The following is a 21,152-nucleotide window of genomic DNA, read 5'->3' on the forward strand; positions in this document are numbered from 1 at the left end:
TCAATCAACTTTTCGAGAGAAAAAATAAATAAATACAAATAAACATATTTGGTTTGTGCTTTGGAAGGTTTCTTTTAAACTGGTGTAACAGTTTATATTTCTTAGGGTTTTTGAAACTAGCCTCAAGAGAAAAATATAACCAAACATTTACATTTATCATGGACGTTGTCTAATCATTTTCACAAAATGCATATTTTCAGTGCTTTTTTGAAACTCCTATGTCAGAACTGGAAGGTCACATCCATCCATGTGGACCACGCCCTCTTATTGACCATAATAAGCCCAAGACTTGGCCTCCTCTACACAAGTAGTCTTACTTCAAGACGTTTGTTTTTATGCAAATCAGACTACACCAGCATCATTGATGTCAACTGATGCTCCAATGCATTATTACTGATTGTACCCAATTATTAGCAACTGCGGTTAAAACTAAAGGCATGCCTACTGCTGGTGCATTAGAACCACTTTAAAAAGTGTCCTTAATGCTTAGATAGCACAGTTAAAGATTTATCAGTGTAAGGGTTATAAACTTTGATAGCATTTGTTGTAATGATTGCTGTATATTTTGAATGAAAGCTTCACTTTTGCCAACCGCTGGTTGTTGCAAAAGAAAGGATTCCCCCACTTATATATTAAAAACTCAAATCAATTATTGATCTTGATTTTACTTCTTCAAAATAACCGATTGATAAGCAACCATTGCAGCAGTGGGGTGGGGGGGGGGGGGGGGGGTTATTGAGGCAGGCAAAAGTTAGGGACCCCCACTATGGAAATTTACAAATTAAAATTTCTATACAAGATGGATGACACCATAAAGACAGCAGCCTTGTCAGCCGTAAAAGCACCTAGCTTCGATCATTTGGGAAATATGAGTGGGTCCAAAGATTACTTTGAAAAAGGCATTGAGAGGCGTCCAATATCTTTTCATATTGGACAACAATGTCTAAAAGATATGGAACAGCGCGACAGTTTATATGGCACATTTAAGGATGACATGTGTTGTGTATGTAATCAGGAAAATTGCAGGATCTGTGTGCAAGGCAAAGTTTCCAAACAACATTAAAAACAATTTATTTAAGGCCACAGGTAGCAAAAACACTTCAAAAACAGAATGGAACTCACTTTGTTTTGTTTGACTATCTTGATGACGGCAGAATGAATAAAGTCAGCATGTTGATTCAGACCCAGATGTCTCGGCAGTACAAGCATCCAGCAAGCAGCATCCAGCAAGCAACATGGCCCTGGGGTTTGCCATGTTCCTCCCCACAATTGTCTTTCCAGTGTTTCCAGGTAACCTTTAGGATAAAGGAAAATGTGAAAGTACAACATTAATTTCAAACCAAACACCAATCCTTATTGTTTGAGCACATTCTTTTTTTCATTTTTTTTTCATGCATATACAGTACAATTAAAACAATACTTTGATGCTGTGTTGTGAACATTGCAATGTGGAGTTCGAGGCCTGCTCAAGGGCCCTGGGGTAATGTTAGGTCAAAGATGTCCTCTGTTGCAATCTAGGCCATGATTTCAGAGACTAAACTAATAATATTAGCACACCCATGTTAAAAACAAGCCTTACCCAGATCTAACTCTCTGATAATTGGAGCAGTCTGTTCTTTGTCAGCTGGGCAAGTAATGTGCTCAAATAATACTGGACAAAATAACTGGGCAAGTGGAGAAGTCGGACATCGGACCGGACGACTTTGCAAACTGACCCCAGAAACTGTATTCGTTTCTGGTTAAATTTTGGTTACAAAAATTGAGATTTTTTTTCTTGTGAAAAAATAACCAGCAAAGCCGTCTGCCGCCATCTTGCTTTTTTCACATGGCTTGTACAAATGGACAACAGAGGGCGCTTTCCAGCATACGGAAAACGTATATAGTCTGGGCACTAAGACGTCAATGCTCGGTACCGCATAGTTCTGCGCGTCGTGTAAATTGCCTAATCCATCTGCTTAGTGGTTGGTTGACGCGAGTTGACGGCGATTTGGCTGCAAATAGTAGACCACCAGTGATATCAACACAGGAAAGTGTTTACACCGAAGTGGGAATGGGAAACGTAAATTTCAAATTTCTTTTCACAAAATATTAACACTAAAGGAGAAAATTTTAAAATGTGCGTAAAAGTTCAGCTTCCTGAGTTAGGTAGAAATATTTTTTTTACATGCTGTAAATTTTTTTGCAATGGTACGGAACCTTTATACAACGGAGGAGTCCAACATGGGCTAGTGTGTCTACTACTCTACGCATTGCATGCAAGTTCGAGGGGGTCGATGTTCGATCGAGGCAAAGTCTGCCTCGATTGGCGTCACAAAAGGGGATAGGCGGAGTCACCCCCCACACAACTTTATCTGTTTTTTAAACATAAAAATCATGAATTTTTTTGTTTTTTATTGTTCATAAACATATACTCTTATGTTTAAAAAAATATATATATATTTCCAGGTGACTTTAACTACACACATGCAATAAAAGATAGACACATGACTCTATCGATGTATAGACTTTTCTCTCCATTTAGTGAGGTGAAGCCTTTTAGTACAGTCACACCCAAGCCCCTTTCACTCATTCAGAAGCCTAGAACCAGCCAATGCAAATACAAGTGAGACCTTAGTGACCTAAACACAACAGTACAGTATTGGTATATCAGAAAAATAACCCCGCTTGATTCTGAACAGCTTTAGTAGTTAAAGTTATCCATGCATACTACACTACATTTACAAAACACTAAAGCTTAAAAATAGAACTTGCTAAATTTTCACAGGCTTGTTATTTTATGCTTATGATGGGATACACCAAGTGAGAACACTGGTCTTTGAAAATTACCAAGCCTGTACAGTGTCTTTAAATCAGGTCTTTTTCACTTTAGAAAGTAATAACTGCAAATTAAATCATATACATGCACACATCCAAGATTCCAAAGCATTCCACATCCATCTACTTGCTCTTTTCTGATTTCAAAATCATTTAACTAAACAATAATAATATGTTATTCTTATATAACCCATTTCAGAACTGAGAGAAATATCAATGCGTTTTTCAAATCAAAACATAACAGCAATAAAGTTAACGTTCAATACATGCCATACATGTAACTAATAAAAACTAACTAAAAGGCACTAGAACTTAAATGGTAGGCCTATCCCCCCATGACTTGTTCATCAAAATCCATGATTTATGAATATTCATAAATTGTTCATGAAAATCCATGCACAATTCATGTTTGTTCATTGACATCAGTTCATGAACTGGCCATCAAAGTTCTACATGGTGTTCATGAACGGTTCAAGAATGTTCTTGAACATGTACAACTGTGTTTGATAAGCTGACACCACGACACACACACACAGCCGGCCGTCGGCTCACACAAAGTGCGAGAGCTTATTCTGTGCGAAAATAGGGCTGAGTTCTTCATACGTATCATACCAGTGGAGGAAGGAATGGTGATACTGGTATTAAACACACGAAACAACCGCAATGCTTATTTAATAATATTGTCAGAGAAGACCGACTTGAAAAAGTTTCTAGACAGAGCATTTTAAAGGTAAAAAAAATACATCTTCTAATTTCGATTTCTTCCCTGGCTTCCCCAACCAGTGGAGGTAGAAAACTTTGCAATATCATTCCCCAAAAGAGTTAAACTCCTCAGATATGATTATGAATGAATTGATGATTGCCTTTTTAAGGCATGGCAATTCGTGATGGACACTCACTGAAGCGGGCCGCTAACGAATTTCTGGTTGCATTTTTTAACACGCTGTCCACAATGACGGTTTTTGATGTGCCATTCTGAGACCATCCCTTACAGAAACAGCCTGGGTGCCTCGCGTGGCTTATGTTGTGTTGTGTGTGTAACGAGGGCCAGGTATGTATTACACTACATTCACAAAACACAACGACGTGTACATAGTCAGACCTATACCCGTACCAGGTAGGGAGTGTCACTGTGTAACAGTCCAACGGATCATTGCTTGAATATCCTACTCATCTAACAGATCGGCTGCTGAGTTTCAAGCTATCTTCTTCTGTCATAATTCAGGTAAGTAATTTGAAATCAAGTTATGAACCATCAGAGCAATTGATTTGGTAAAATGTTGGGTTTGAATAAGGAGACCCCAACATACATGTAGGGCTACATGTAGGGCTAAAGGAAGCCCAGTTGGTAGAGAGCTGGAACATTAATAACAGGTTCACAGGTTCAAGTCCCACTCTTCAAAGGCAATCGGGGAAGAACTAGGTTGAATTGCTTTTAAAGAATAATGAATTTGTTTTAATAGACACATCAACTACAGTAAGATTCATAAATATGTCTTGCACTTCTCTTGGTCAAGTTTAAAAGCCAGCCCCTTAATTCTGAACTCACAACCCCTCACAAAATGAAAGTACGGAGCTGTAAACGACAAAAAAGTTGATAAACGTAATAAAAGAAAACTCAAATAGTGTCCCAAGCTATTCAAACTGATTTGCTCTTTTGTAGGCATATCATCAATGATCAATGCAGATCGCAAGGGACAATAAGAAAACTTCAAAAGGTTGGGAAGCACAGACCCTTGCACCCACACCCTCTTACACCCTTCTGGCCCCAAATGAGACTGAAGAAAAGGAAAGCTAGTTTCCTGAAGAAAAGAAAGCTAGTTTCCGTTAGGTGTTTGCAGCTAACTCATCTTTATGTGCACTCATCAAGTAAGCAATTGGGAATTGAAATAACTGACTAAACTAAAGTAATTAACACTTTGTAGGGTTACGTTTTGCACTGCTTGAATTATTCATGTAGTACATTTATTCTATAACTTGCCCTCCTCAGATCGAAGATGTCTATACTTGACATCACTTTAAACAGCCAATAAAAAATGATCTCAATATTTCAACTATTACATTTTTATGGCCAAATAGACATCGTAGATACCGGTTGATAACCCTTTTACTCTCAAAATTTGCATTTAGTAATAAATAACTAGTCAAAAAGGCACCCGGCCGCGCGACTTTTTCAGCCGAGAGTCAAAAACAGCTTATCTATTATAATGACTCTTGACGCCAGTGCGATTTTCCCCTAATTGGGTTTGAACACAGTTCTCCAGCTTTGGCAAACTGAGGGCCCTATTTTGCACATCAAATAGCCGTGATGTCACGATTCCTTTGTCATGCAGGTTTGTTTGACCCTGCGTTTTTCAGAACTTTGGCTTGGAGCGTTCTGGAGAAAATACAATCAACTGAAACTATAGAGGTCTGTTGCAGCACCTTTTCTGTGTTTTATCCCTTCATTTAAATAATGCTCTCTGAGATAGCCCCCAACACAAGCCACGCCTCAAGATGTAATGTTCCTTCACTGGATGATGTGAAACAGAAATGTTAACTAATGCTAGATGTACCCTAAGAAGGCCACAAAAGGGCCACAAAATTTGACAATTTTTCAACAACCAATGAAGTCTCTTTGATATACAGAAAAAGTGGGTTTACATTTTGTTAATGAGGCTCTGTGCATTACGTTTCTCTCTATTTAGTGTGGTACACCCACTGACACAATCTGACTGATTACAAGGTCCTACTCATGATCAGCACACTATTACACACAGTCACTGAGATGAAAATGATTTTTCTTAAAATGTTTTACTCATTTCTCAAAAACTACAGCACCTCAGCAAAACAAATATTTCAAGGGAAGCTTTCTACTGTCATTCTTGTAAAACCAGGTTCATGTAAATCTGTGGACGTTTGTAATTTATGTCATAAAAAACACCCAAATCCTTTGAAGGCAGTGGACACTATTGGTAACTACTCAAAATAATTATCAGCATAAAACCTTACTTGGTTAATCAGTAATGGGGACAGGTTGATGGTAAAAAAAATTGTGAGAAACGGCTCCCTCTGAAGTGACATAGTTCTCGAGAAAGAAGTATTTTTCCACGAACTTGATTTCAAGACCGTTTCCCCCCTAAAATACTTATGCATGCCCTTTACAGAGTAAATATTTTATTTTTTTCACATGATTTTTTTTCATGAGAATGGTCGCTAAATATTTTCCAAACAACATATGAGCTAGAAAAAATCCAAGATGACGGCCTTTTGTCAGAATGGCCGCCATTTTCCCACCAAAACTGTCTTATCGCCAGTTGACATAAATGTATCTATTTGAAGGTGATCTGATGCAAATCAGACTGTGATACCCGGAGATGTACCTGCAAGAAGCTGGGCTTGCTCAGTAGTGTGTGGCGAAAGCAAGGGAATAAACTGTAGGAATTCGCTCCAGGTAGCCACTGACAGCTTGACCGAGGAGCTCTAATGTTCTTTGCCCCATTTCAGTTCTCAAAACTCTTAAAACCATGTATTGAAGGTAGTGTTACATCAAAATCCGTTGCATACCAATTCAAATGTATGCAAACATCGCACTGTGTCTTTTCTGAATCTGGGATAAACAAAGTGGTATTATTATGTTTGGGGGTCATGCAACTTTTCCAGTTAAACACTGCATGCAAGTTAGAGTTGCTTTGAATGTCTCATATAAGTGTATTAAAGTTGATAATTGTTTATTTGAATATACCATTGTCACAAGTATAGTTTGTAAAATGGGATTAATATAGTGATAAATAATGTAATGAAATGTTACTTATAAACACCTACCGCATAGTCTAAGGCATGAACATCCGTGTAAGCGGGTTATTTAACTCAGATTTGTATCCTATTTTAGAGCCTTAAATCGATTTTGGCGGGGAAAATGGCTGCCATCTTGAATTTCTTTGTACTTTGTACAATGTTTAGAAACAATGCAATGAACATTTCCATGACAAAAAATCATGTGAAAAAAATAAAATATTTATTTTGTATAGGGCATGTATAAGTATTTTAGGGGGGAAACGGTAATTTTTAGTTTATGCAAATTATGCATATTTCCCCTGCTTACTTTTTTCTACTTTTTGGATTTGTTGTTTAGAGGGTCTCAGGAGACACTTGCAAAAAAATTCATTTCTGTTGCAATTTTGTCTAGGTCAAACCATAGATTGACTAGACTTAAGTGAGAAGACTCACAGGTCTTTGACAATTACCAATAGTGTCTAGTGTCTTTCAGTACTATAACTTCATTCGTCGCTGTGGCCATTTGGTCCGAGTAGTATCAAAAGAATTCTTCAATTTATTTATTTTTCTGTTCAATTTTAGATCCATCATGGCACCAGCTAACTCAACAGATTTGATGACTACAACTATTGGAGGAGGATCTGAATTAACAACTGAGAACAAGATAGCCATTAGTGCCGTTAGTGTTGTCGCGATTGGCGTATTTGTTGCAATATGTAAGACAATTATTATTTTTTTTATTTTTTTTTAACAAAACCTGGAATTTTCTGCCAAAGTTCTTCCAAGTGCAATTAATGGTAGTCAATTTACTTTCTTACCTTCCGCCACGGTAGTAGTTAAACAGCAGTTCAGTTCTTTTTAGAACTGAAAGTCTCTGAATTTCCCAAAATCTACTCCATGGTACTGGAGAAGTCTCGCGAATTCCAAAAGAAAGACAAATTCTCAAAAGAGCACAATCTACCCAGCAAGTTGCTATACACGTGGTGTTACCGCAAACAAAATACAACTACGTATAAGAGATTTAATTTGCATCTGGGATAAAGTACATTAATTTTGGTTTTTACCCATACACTGCTGTGTGTTAGCACTGTATACTCAGTACTTTCCCCCGAGTCCTGTGAAAAACTATCACAAGCATGTTACTCGGGTGGGATTCGAACCCACGACCCATGCAATTCTTGAACAGTGTCTTACCAACTAGACTACCGAGGTTGCCCAAACACAACTAGGTTGACAAACTAAAGCTAAGATGACATGTAGATCTACCATGATAACTTATCTGGGCAAGTCGACCTTTAAAATATCTACAAAGCTCAACAAGTGGCACATTACTTTATTATGAAATAACATAATTTATCTTGATATAACAATATCATACACTGGCAAATATATCCATAACAACATATTGAAACGATGACTACTTGGAAAGAAATTTACCTTATTATTATCTTGGGAATTTATCTTGGGACATCTTGCTACTTTTTATGAATTCGGCCCATTGTGCTTACACAAACTAGTTTCTCATGTTTTCCCATTAAGTAACCTTTTTTCCTTTGTATTAAATTTACCTTTATGTTGTTATTTATTAACAGGTTTGCTGCTGACATTAAAAAAAATAAAAAAAATTAGATGTTAACACGAAATTAGTCTGTTCGACTACCATATTGTGTTTGTGTGTCAACAATCTTAAATATTGAATTAAACTGGAATGTGGTTTGTTATTAATGATTTGTACCTCTTATCTGTGTTACTTACAGTGACTTGCCTTGGGTACCACAGGAAACCAGGAACAGGTAATTATTAAAGTAATGTCATTTGAGAACAGTGGATGGAGGTTCTTATGAGATGCTCCATTCTAGAAGATGTATTATTAATTCGAGTTTAGAAGTCAGGCAGACACATGATTAAATTTTGCTGAAATGTATAGCAGACATTCTCTACAAGTGGAACAGACCTCTCAACAAAATCCAGTTCATATATGGCTCAGTGCAAAACGGACTCTATTTTATAAATGATGTATGAATAAATTTTGAACATTGCCAAACATGCCCTGTCAAAGCTAGATTGTTCTTAAAGGCACAAGATTTTAGTTCTTTACCATTTTTTTCTATTGTTACTCCCACTGTGGAGAAGTCTCCTTACTGGCTGGCCCTCTCGAGTCCTGCAATACCATGACTTGCAATTAAGTTTTGTCATGATGACGTCATCCGTTCTTGAGTAATAGCAATAGCAATAGCAATAGCAATAGCAAAAGATAAAGACAACCAGCTACGAAGAGGCAAAAAGGTGGGTTTTGAGAGCACGTTTGAAGGCTGTGACACTGTTAGAGCTTCTGGTTAGGGTAGGTAAAGAATTCCAAAGTCGGGGAGCAGCAATAGAAAATGCTCTGTCACCAGCAAGTTTAAGGGTTTTGTGAACTGAAAGGGATTTATCAGTAGAAGAGCGAAGAGAGTAAGAAGATGTCTGGAGTGAAAGGAGAGAGGAGAGATAATCCAGGGCACAGTGATTGAAGGATTTTCATGTGTGGACCATTGTACGGAATTGAATGCGTTGGGCAACTGGAAGCCAGTGTAATTGCTTGAGAAGTGGAGATGTGTGAGTGTATTTGGGCAGCTTAAAGATAAGTCTGGCGCATCGGTTTTGGAGCCATTGGAGTTATGAAAACTCAAAGTTTGAATTGTGGATTTGTACAATCGATAGGCCTACATCATCGGAAAGGTCGTTTAAAACATGACCCAATTTTGACCTTGTCTTCCGGTTCAAAGTTGAGGTTGAAAATTAAAAGATTCATGTATAAACAACTTTGAAAAGCCCCCATTGGTTGCCCGTAACGATTTTACACGTACATTATACACCAGAGCGTATGCGGTGCATAATCACGCTCCAGTGATTGCGCCACATGTTCTTCGTTTTAGTCTGTGTTCGAGGCGTTTTCCACACAAACAGTACTATTTCCTTTCGGTTAGTTAGTTTCTTCCACAGTCGTCAATTTCCTCAACCACATCAGCTATTTTGACAACCCAGGCGAGATGATCAAGAACTGTTCATGAATATTCATGAATAGTTAGTTCATGAACTGGCCATCAAAGTTCTTCATAATGTTCATGAACAGTCCATGAATGTTCTTGAACAACAAATGAGACAATTGGTTGATGAATTTTTCATGAACATTTCGTTCATGAACTTTTCATGAATTTTTGGTTAACTTTTCATGAATTGTTCATGAACATTTCATTTTCATTTTCTTGCAGGGTCGTTGCTGTGCGATATCACACGGCCGCCGACCCTGCCGGTTTTAAACGGCCGTTGAAGAACTCGTCGCTACCCTTTTATTCTCTTATTGATTGAATGGGTAAACAGTTCATGAACTTGGTTTTAAAATTCCTGTGAAGAACATTTTATGAACTGCTGATGAATAATCATGGACTGATCAAGTTCATAAAAGTCCACCAATAATGTTCATTAATTGAATGGTGAACCGTTCATGAACTTGGTTCATGAACTGCTGTGATGAAAATTTTATGAATTGTTGATGAATGTTCCTGAACTGATCATGAACGTTCTTGAAAGTTCATAAAGTCATGAACTTCATCTCGTCTGGGAATCTATACATCATATGAATGGGCTTTACGTACTGGATATGTTGGTGAACTTTTCTTGACCTTTTGACCTGTTTAAACCAGAAGTGACTGTACAATGATTTGAAAAGGCATTATTAAGGGCTTTTAGGTTGGAATATACATCCTTTGTGGCTTTACCATCAAAGCATACAAGTCTGGCAAACATTTGGCAAATGTCTGGTTTAAAAAAATAATACCGATGACATCACCAAAAATAAGTGCGCCCTCTAGCGGCAGATTAAAACATCTAAAAATTCATTTTTAATAGATGACGTCATCATGTTGTTTTGACAATTTTTGCAATTTTGATCATTTATTAAAAATCTTGAGAACAAAGCAAGGTGTAATATTTTTTTTTTAAATCCAGGCTTTAACTCCCGGAAACCGAACACCTAGAGTTTGTTCACAAACTCTCAATGTCTAATTTGACCTACATTACACTCTTTTATTGCAATGTTTGACAACGCATTTTGGGCTCCTGTGGCTCTTTGTAAATACATAAAGAGCAAATATTCAGACAAAGGCCCCTTCCCGTAGTTATTAATTAGTTGTCATTTTAACATATGTGGCTTTTTGTGAAAACGGTGACAAAATATGCTTAAAAATGTGTGGTTTTCATTTTACTTTGTGAACTAATTCACCACCTGCCACTTTGTGAAAAACAAAATTGTGACTCCACAAAATTGCTTTAAAAAATCAAATTATACATTATTGCCGTTTTATGTAAACACAAAAATTTTGGTCCTTCAAACTACTGTTCTGTGTTGTCAACAAATTGAACTAACCATTATCTGTCTCTCTACAGGGACTTTCCTGTGCTGTAGGAAGAAAACAAACACAGGTAATACCCCCCCCCCCCCCACAGAAGTGTGATGGGGTCTACTAATAAAGGAATGCTTACCGGTAGAGTCGAATTACAAATTTGCATATTCCCTATGCCGCCAGGCAATATTGCTAAGACTTTACACACAATAGCGCCCTCCACCATCCTACCCACAATGCCCGGCCCATGACATGCTTGCCACGAAGTCGCCCTCTTTTCTCTTAGCCACAGTTGGGTGAGGACGTAAATAATTCTGTGTCCAAAGGTTTACCGTTTTTAAAAACAACTTACCTTTATTGCTAAAAATTGAAATAAAGACACTCCATCACCGGGCTCACCCTTCAACCGGCCCCCGCAGCCTCAGTCAGCTGCGTCGGCTGGAGGACCCACTGACCACGGAGGGAGCCTTCCTGCTCCCCCTCTTCGGTCACCGTACCTGGGTCCGCCCAATCTAAGGTCAAGCACCCCGACAAGTCCAAGAAAACTAGTGCTGGGGCGGCGACCAAGAGAGGTAGGGCTAGAGGTTGAGGTAACTCCATTCCAGAGCACACCACGCCCTCTCTCGAGCCTCAGGGTCACTGCAGCCGGAGGGATCCACCCCCCACCCCCCCCTCCACAAGGCTCAGCGTACCCGACCCTCGCTGACCATCACATGTTCTATGGATACTGAACCATAATAAATTTTACCCATGGTACTAGAAAATAAATTCAATTTATCTTCAACCTTGTGTCTTCACCCCCATCAATAATCTTGATTCCATTCACAAGTTCTTTGAAGCTCATCCTGTTAAGTATTCTTTGATAGAACCGATTAACGAAAACAAATCCCCCATTTAACTTACATTTTTTATTTTCTTTAAAACAACTTCCATCTATGGTCTGATTTTGACAAAGTTAGAACCCGAGCCATTGACATACATACTAGAGTCTTCATCCATGCAAGTCTAGGGGTTTAAACAATCAAGTAGTTGACAAAGTAACACAACCATATTTTTTTCCTTTTAATTTTCAAAGAGGAATCAACACAACCTCAGGAAGAGGGTCAACAGATGATGCCAACCACCATACCACAACCAACAGAAGGTAATTAAGATATGACGAAGTTTAATAACAGATTACATTATACAATTCTAGACTAAATGATCAAAGAAACCAGGCCCTTATTTCATATGTGTCTGTTTGAATTAACGCAGAAATCCTGTTCACACATAGACGCGGCTTCTGCATCACTGGAAAAATGGTCGAGAGCGTGGCAAATCGCGGGCCAAATGTGGGAGGATCTTGATGGGCATAGTTTGGTCGAGCTGGGATCTCCTAGGTCAGGAAGCTATGTTCTCTCCACACGCTTATTTTGAACATGTTCAAAATAAAAAACGTAGCCGGGTCATAGCCAACAATAATCGGGGCAAAGTCGTAGCGGAAAGCCATTATCAAACAAGCAGTATGGTAGCATCGTGGTGAGATCTCTGTGGTCGTATTAAAAAACACAGCACTGTCCGCAACCATTTCGAAGTAGAAACAACCGCTTGGTTGGCTGGTCTAGGAGTAATGGTAGTGGCAGCGAGTCAGCAACACGTTTGTCTTGGAGGCAGAACAATTGTTTGGAGTCTTTAATTTGCAAGTTTGCTTAATTTTGACAGCGATTGCGTCTCCACTGGGTAAAGCTTAAGATCACGATGATCAGCATGGTCTTCATACATGTCATAAGGTTGTAGAGCTGTGTGAATGGGGCATAGCAAATCACTGATGATTATTTTCCCTAGTTACAGTGCAATTTTGTGAAGAGAAACAGTTTGTAAAAATTTGTCTGGAGTCAGTAAACACTATAAACAACCATAATCAAAATGAGTATGTTCAGACAGCGAACCGGTTTAACAGGTTTAACTTTTTCGAGCAGCGGGGGTTGATCGTAAACAAATTTCCCCTTGCGTTCAGACAGCACTGTACTGAGTTCCGATACGTGCCGAGTTACTGCTGCCGAGAGCCCTACTGGACGATCATATAGAACATGTTGTATATTGGATACAACGGCTCTCAATCAAACGCGGAAAACAGTTTTACCATAGCAAGGATATGAGCACTTAAAACAGACAAGAACATGACTGTTAAAAAACGATTTAAACTAACAAAACATGACTGTAAAGTGTAAATAAAATTAATACAAACCGCCGAATAAAATCTCTGAACTAGCATCCATATTATTCCATCAAAACATTTTTGTGTTTTAAACCACCGGTTCTGATTTAATTAATTCATAATTTGTATCTCAGTTGATATCTCAGGTAACACGCAGTTCATTCTCCTGATAAAAAAGTAAAGCACGCTAGTAACGGTGACAGCAATAAGCACATCCTCGGGATCGGTGATGGATAACTATGGGATGGCAGGGCTGTGAGATGCATTGGGCCTACGTCATTAAAACAAATTCATGCTCCTGCGCTGCGCTCATACGCATGGAAAACAGTTTCAATTTATTGTAGAATACACAAAAAAAATGCTTGGAAAATATAATTTTGTTTCAGAATTGAATAATAAATCTTGGGCGTGGGCCGTTGTTAAACTGCATACACCGATAAAGAGGTGCTTCGCCAACTCGTTAAGCGGCAAGAACATTCGTACTGCTTCGACAATACCTAGAGACCACAGTGACCGTATGTATACCACTCAAGCACTCTGAGTTCCAGGCGTGTGCATTGAACAACAAAATGGGTCGTCTGTTGTGAGTTCAAACAGATGTGGTCTTTTTTATTCTGTCCACAACTCTCAAATACCTTGTCTGATTTGGCAAAGAATCCCACGCTGTTGCTGCATATGTGTTTGCTATATGACACAGAAAACACCCTCCCAGACACAATGACCCGACTGTATAATAAAGCACTGAAATACATAGTCAAAAGAAAAACAAGAAGAGACATCAAAGACAATGCAATGTCCAAGATTTTGATTTTCGAATTAGACAAACTAAGTCGCCAAGTTGGTCACAAGAGGGAAAGTAGGCCTAAAAACTTAACACATTAAGAAGTCAACCACTAATCCTGACTGTCCTTTACACATTACACAAAACTCTCAAATCGGGAGAGATTATTGCCGTCAAACTACATCAACCAACATTCGGGGCAAAGTGGGGTTTGAATTTTGACGTCAATATTGAAGTTAAGAATGCTGCAGAGGACAAAAAATTTGGATTGTACTCAGTGAATTATGGGAAGTTGCTGTCTTGAATTAAGCTAGTTGAAGTGTTATCTTCTGGAATGTGAACCTCAATCAATGTTGTTTTCCATCAGATATTGGACATGATCATCGGCAAGACCGAGTCAGCCAGCAACCATCTAATGTTCATACAGTCCGTCCTAACCAACCACCTGCTGAAGTACAAAATGTGTCTTTTGGGGATCGTAGTGTTGGCTTCTTGGGCCATACTTCTGGAGTTACTGTGAACCAAAATACCATTCAGAATGTTACAGGTATTTTATACCATTCTTCCTTGTATTCATGCGACTTTGCAACCAAACCATTCACAGATTGGTTTTCAAAGTTTGTAAATTTAAAAACAATAATTTTGGAATCGTCGTGATTCAAAGAAGGCAATCAGAATGTATAACAGGGATACAAATTCCAATCATGGAAGTTATTTAACATATAAATAATAGTGTATAAATAAATGTAAATTGAATTGGGTATAAAAATGAAACCCTTAATCCAAGGCTCTATCTTGGTTACAATTTTTTTGCTTTTAAAATATTAGGTACTACTTGTTGGTCCATTGGGAATAAGGTTTTCAAGTATGAAAACTACAGTGTTTAAATGTGGTGTCTGTCTGTGATAATAACCATTGATGCCAAATCAGATTTAAAAACAATAATATTGGACAATGTTGCTCACACACCCCACAGTGCATGTTTTTAACAAAGTTCAGCCCAGTAAAAAGATCAAATGGGCATTTCTTCAAACAAACGCTACGTTTGTTGTTGAATAACAGATGTAGATGTGTTCAAAATGGGTTGTTGATTTTACAGAATTAACGACCAATGCTCATGAATGAAACTTTGAAAACTTTGTGATTAGCAAATATTAAGAGCACTCTTCAGTGTTGTGTGAGTGCATGAATGGTTTTGATTAAATTTGATTTTGTTTCTATTTCCCAACAGGAACACCAGACCAAGAGTAAGTTCAAGCTGTTGCATAAAAGCTGGAAAGGCGGTGAAGATAGTGTATACAAATACAGGTAGCTATGTACAGATTCTCCCATGGGTTGATGATCATCAGAGACACATAACGGACATCTTCACTAAGCTATGTTTAGTTAAACAAGTTGACATGAGGGGGATGACTCAAACAAAGGAAAATACCCTGCAACCATATGAAGAAATGTTCCACTTTGAAACAAGAGAGAAAAATCCAATCAAACGTACCGTTATCAGCGGATCAGCAGGAATTGGCAAGACAACCCTAATTGACAAAATCGCACATGATTGGGCAATGGGTAACAGTGAGACAGACACTCAATAAGTTCAAACTTGTTTTCGCATTAAAAATGGGCTCATTGCAACATAGTAGCAACTTAGAAGATGCCATCTTTGAAAAGCTTCTTGCAAAGGACCAAGACAAAGTATTGATTCTCTTGGATGGATTTGATGGGTGTAAAATCACTACAACTGACACATCCTCATTTAGTTTGATTCTCCAACTTCTGAATTGAACACAATGCCCAGAATGTTTGGTAGTTATTACATCCCGTCCTCCCATTGACAAATTAGTCAACTCCTCATTGGTTGAAAAGCCCTATACTCATGTCAGAGTTGAGGGGTTTTCAGATACAGATAGAAAGGAATATGTGGACAAATTGTTCCCTGATGGTCATGACAAGGCTAGGAGACTTATAGAGCAGATAGAACTCTCAGATACCTTGTCTGAACTACATGTAGAATGGAATGAAGCATTGGGTGGCTGTGCATCAAGTGAGGGTCCTGAACTGGGGGAAGTGGTATGCCTTCAAGATATTTATGAGAGGCTGTTCACTGCAAGGTACATATATTGAGCCCATTGCTGTGGTACTGAGTGGTGTGTCTACTCTGGTTAAACTTGATCTGGAAAGTAATCCATACTTGGGAGGTTGTGCAGAGATGTGGGCTCTTCATTTGAAGGGAATGGGACACCTTGAGGCAGTGAACTTGGGTAATTGGTCATTGAGAGATAAAGATGTTGAACCCATTGCTGTGGCACTGAGTGGTTTGTCTACTCTGGTTCATCTGAACTTCATGTATAATCAAGCATTGGGTGACTTTGCATCATTGTGGGCTCAGCATTTGAAGAAAATGAACAACATTAAGGTGCACTCCAACAGGTGTTGATACGGAGCCCATTGCTGAGTCAGTGAGTGACACGCCCAACCTGATTTATCTAGATCTCTCAAGAAATTTTCCATTGGTTTACTGGGCATCATCCTGGGGGCCTCATTTGAAGCAAATGACCAAACACCTCAAGAAGCTAACAATGAGTGACTTGACATATGAAGATAAGCAGCACATCGATGCATCAATCAGTTTGAACTCGCCCATATTGGAGTTGACATCCCCATTCATGTAAGACTACTTAACAACACAAGATCATTGCCAACAAAGCCTTGAATGTCACTGTAGACTCCTCATTAGTCATAAATAGAGTTGGAGTTGACACCCACATAAGACTACTTTACAACAACAATTTCAAACATTCTAGACAAAAACCTTATCCCATGGAATGTCATTGTAGACTCATCATTTGTTGCAAATGTGACTCATTCTGAATTACTCACAGTGAATCTGTCATGTCATGGGTCTGTGATTTCCCTACAATACTGTGTACTTCCTTTATTTGAGGCAAATGAAGCTCATTATGTTTTATATGGACATTAAATTAATCCCCAAACCAACGATGTGTTATGTCTTGAAGTGTTTGGTTTTCTCTTCCAGAATGTGGACTTGAGAAATCTGCTCAAGTATAAACCCTGTCACCGAGTGTATGCTCCCTCTGGTTGATCTTAATCTTTAAATTGATTCAAAGCCTTGGTGACTTTATAGTTTACTGTGGGCTTTCATGTTTAAAACAAACTAAACACTTTCCTTATATACACCTCAATCAGTATGTATCAGTGATTGTACCTTAATTGACCCAATCGATGAAGACGTTGGGTATAGAGAAGTCACATATGACATCATTGCAAGAGGGGTCTACAAGGGCCAAGTCACATGAGATAAACTTACAGTCAACCAACTCCATGCAATCTCTAAAGAACACAACAAAGTCTAGTTTTCTATGAGTAATTTAAGACACTGTCATAGAAATGTGTCTAATTGAGCTACCAAAGTGTTCATATCGCCTATTTTTGACAATGCCCTCACGTAATTCTAATCTGTCCACTGTTCTACCTTCACGTCAGGCAATTTACAGTTCCTTTAGTTTGTTTGTCAAACCATGAATGAGGGGCACATTAATGCTTCATTTTTATATAGTTTTGTATAATACACCACTGAAATATTGGAGTATATTTTTGTATTCATTAAGAGCTGATCCAACTCCCAAATAGCAGCAAAGTATGGACAAGCATCATGACACAATGGGATATGGATCATTATCTATGGTCAATGATGCTTCATAAAACAAATAAGAAACAGGCACAACTTGTACAAAGCTCACCATGGCAGAAAATTTCAAGTCTAAGACTGTAAGATTACAATTGTTATTGACTTTGCTATTGAGAAAAGGCTGTACTTCTCAAAATATGCTCTTGCCAGTTATGTTAATTCATACTACAATCAGTGTAATACTTCCTCATTGCACTGTTCATTTGAATCAAACTGCCTTTGGTTATCAGGACTGTCTCCACTATCAATGTGTTCAAGAAGACCCATATCTTTTTAACAATGATATTCTGTAAATATTTCCTTGGCAACTTTTCAACGTTTCTGTGACTTTTTATTATTCTGCTCTTTTTACCAACATTTTTGTTTTTACATGGATGGTCACCCTCTTCTTTTTTAATATAATTTTTATGTGCGATGTGTCTTTTATAACTTGTACTTTTATCATTGTAAATAGGTTGCTATACATTAGATTGTGGGTTTTGTACAAATGCTTCATTCATCAAGATATATTACACATGTATGTAAATGGGATGAATATTTACATGAATTAATTAGTATTTTCATTTGTGTGAATTTGAATCTGTATTTATGGAATTATTATCCATAAATCATCTCTTAAAAGGGGAAAAAATATCGTTCACATTGTTTGATAATAAAACATTAAACAAAATGAGTATTTCTGATGCGCCATTCCATCTTAACAACATATGAAACACTAGTGTGCATCTGCTCAACGCATTTCACGGCGACCCGTTCAACACGGGAAATTCCCCTCAAATTCACACACTCGGGAGACATTTTCATCAGTTTAAGAAAAGTGATTTTGTTAAACTTACAAAGTCGCTCGGCATCGAATAGTATATATATTCCTCTTTCGAAGCAGTACACTTTTTATATAAATAAGAGCCAGTAAAGAGGGGCACTTTTTGGTTGAAAAAGATGCTTTTTGGACTAAAATAATCAGTTTCCTATGGCGGTCACACCACATTTTGTCATTTTTTGCGGGGGTTGTCCCACTAAATTCAACGGCAAACTCGCTAGCAATCTCGCACCACCAGAAGTCGCAAGGTTTATGAAACTAGATAAAATAAGCTTTCCATCCATGTAACATGTTTTGTGATTGGTGGACTGCAAAAAGGGGCACTTTTTGTGTCAAATCATGAAGTCCGTTAGAGAGCTTGCACCACCAGAGTCTGGACTACGAGCCATATAGGTAGTGCGTTATGTGGCGGAAAGCTAGACCTTTTCAAACCGCGCGAAGCACAAACATCGTTTAATCAGAAGCGGAATACGTCGTTTGGCAAAGCTTTTTGCTGTTTTAATCCATCGATCTTTATACCTCAACAATAAATTTATATCTAAGAAGCATTTTGGTTCAACAATGTAGCGTTTTTAATGTCCAAAGGTATATTTGAATCGTGGAATTTTGTGCATTTCTTCGACTCGAAAATCACTCGACGTGGCTGGATTACTACATTTAGTTAATAGGGGTGTTTTTTGCAGAATATGTGGTGGGCATGCAAAAAATGCTAATACTTCGTTAAAAAAAATCCAAAAAATATGGGACTACATAAAATTATCATTCAACACATTAGTAGAAGGGTCCCATGTCCTTTTTTTGTTAAATGGTGTACAGAAATATCTTGACGAATCAAGTTTGTTGTGTAACATTAAACAATTTTTGTCACTGTTTATGTAATGTATGTTCAATATTTCTGTATAATAACTGTAATCTACTCTACATATGCGACTTTCAATGAAATGATCTATTACTCCTAACTGCAATGTTTTGTTTTAAATAAACCTTGTGCTTTCCTGCCACTTCTTACAAAGTCTAGAAGTTTGATCCCCTAAAATCTAAATGAATTGTCCCATTCCTGGCTGTGCACTCAAGCGTTACACAGTCAGCTCACACACAGCGTGAGGGATTATCTGCTCAAAACGGGGCCAAAGTTCTTCATATGGATGCTCCAGTCAAAAAAAAGATGGAAATTTCAATTTTAACACAAAAGGAAAGTGTCACTTGGATGTATTTATGAAAATAAATATTGAACCAACTTTGTTAATGGGCCAGGGGTGGATTTCACAAAGAGTTAGGACTAGTCTTATCTCGAGTTAGGACCAGTTACTCGTCCTTAAACTTAGGACTATCCATGCAATCTGTATATCTCCTAGGACTAGTCCTAAGTTAGGACTGGTCCTGACTATTTGTGAAATCGACCCCTGGGTCTGCAAAAATGGCCCTTGTATGTCACAACAATGTATGTTTGAGCCTCTAAGAAGATAGAAAGGCCATATTCTAAGCTTTAATTTGTTGGATGTTGGAACTCTTTGCATTTTGGAGATATACCCAACTTTGCGAACAAATTTGCCATTTTGTTTTAAATAGGAGAACAAACCATGTGCAGTTTACGGAGATATTGAAGATGATTAACGTCAAAGCTTGTCTGAATATCTTTCATCAAGTGTTGTCTTCAAACATTATGCAATTTATTTTCAATGTAAACAATTTGTCTTGAAATATTTCCCATTAACAAAACAGTTCAAATGGTGTGCATAACATTGGTAAGATTGGAAATATTAATGTTCAAAGATTTACATATAACGTGCGTGGTATAATGATGGTTACGGTAGAAAACTCCCCCTGAATAATTTTTGCATAAAATAAAACAGTTTTTGAGAACTGAATAAAACGCTTGGTTTAGATCTCAAGCCCAAAATCTGATATTTGAAAACAGTGAAAACATTTCATTGGATTTATCACTGTTTTCTCATGACTCTGTGACCATTCACAGGTTTGTTATTTCATGCATACCTAATGTGCATGTTCAGCGTGTTTATATTTATTTATTAATTAACCTACTATATGTTTCATTGAGTATGGACAAACATTAATTGCAAGTATAACTTCATCAGTAAACTAGTAACCCAATTTAAATATTTTTGGTTCAATCAACTTTTCGAGAGAAAAAATAAATAAATACAAATAAACATATATTTGGTTTGTGCTTTGGAAGGTTTCTTTTAAATTGGTGTAACAGTTTATATTTCTTAGGGTTTTTGAAACTAGCCTCAAGAGAAAAATATTACCAAACATTTACATTTATCGTGGATGTTGTCTAATCATTTTCACAAAATGCATATTTTCAGTTCTTTTTTGAAACTCCTATGTCAGAACTAGAAGGTCACACCCATTTATATGGACCACGCCGGGTTGGGGGGGGGGGGGTGGACGACGACACACATTGAGGCATGCAAAATGTACGGACCCCCACTATGGAAATTTACAAATTAAAATTTCCATACAAAGATCGATGACCCCATAAAGACACCAGCCTTGTCAGCCGTGAAAACACCTAGCTTCGATCGTTTGGGAAATATGAATGGGTCCAAAGATTACTTTGAAAATGGCATTGAGAGGCGTCCAATAATTATCAATATTGGACTACAATATCTAAATGATATTGGAACAGAGCGACAGTTTATATGGCACATTTAAGGATGACATGTGTTGTG

At 37.8% G+C, this 21,152-nt stretch overlaps 2 protein-coding genes across 6 annotated transcripts in view; one reads left to right on the forward strand and one right to left on the reverse strand.

The window, feature by feature from the left end:
* Nucleotides 1–21,152, reverse strand: part of LOC139954504 (reelin-like) — a 157,093-nt gene that overhangs the window by 35,421 nt on the left and 100,520 nt on the right. For 3 of the 5 annotated variants that reach the window (XR_011788121.1, XM_071954323.1, XM_071954326.1), the window contains one exon: nt 1,123–1,295. The exons of the other annotated variants lie outside the window; for them this stretch is intronic. The gene's annotated coding sequence lies outside the window, so the exon portion shown is untranslated. The remainder of the gene's footprint in view (nt 1–1,122; nt 1,296–21,152) is intronic. 5 annotated transcript variants of the gene reach the window in all.
* LOC139954506 (uncharacterized) lies at nt 3,905–20,603 on the forward strand. The gene is made up of 7 exons (XM_071954332.1): nt 3,905–4,039; nt 7,153–7,286; nt 8,328–8,363; nt 10,996–11,031; nt 12,028–12,096; nt 14,298–14,477; nt 15,162–20,603. The coding sequence occupies exons 2-7, from the start codon at nt 7,160–7,162 to the stop codon at nt 15,179–15,181; spliced, it is 468 nt and encodes a 155-aa protein (XP_071810433.1). The 5' UTR covers nt 3,905–4,039; nt 7,153–7,159; the 3' UTR covers nt 15,182–20,603.

This window comes from Asterias amurensis, chromosome 2 (assembly GCF_032118995.1).
Source record: "Asterias amurensis chromosome 2, ASM3211899v1".
Taxonomy (NCBI): Eukaryota; Metazoa; Echinodermata; class Asteroidea; order Forcipulatida; family Asteriidae; genus Asterias; species Asterias amurensis.

What these genes read in the sequence shown, in the direction of transcription:
- LOC139954506 (XM_071954332.1), top strand. Translation starts at nt 7,160, where the DNA reads ATGGCACCAGCTAACTCAACAGATTTGATGACTACAACTATTGGAGGA. An exon ending in TGGCGTATTTGTTGCAATAT is followed by an intron (nt 7,287 to 8,327) that starts GTAAGACAATTA and finishes TGTTACTTACAG; the next exon opens with TGACTTGCCTTGGGTACCAC. An exon ending in CCACAGGAAACCAGGAACAG is followed by an intron (nt 8,364 to 10,995) that starts GTAATTATTAAA and finishes GTCTCTCTACAG; the next exon opens with GGACTTTCCTGTGCTGTAGG.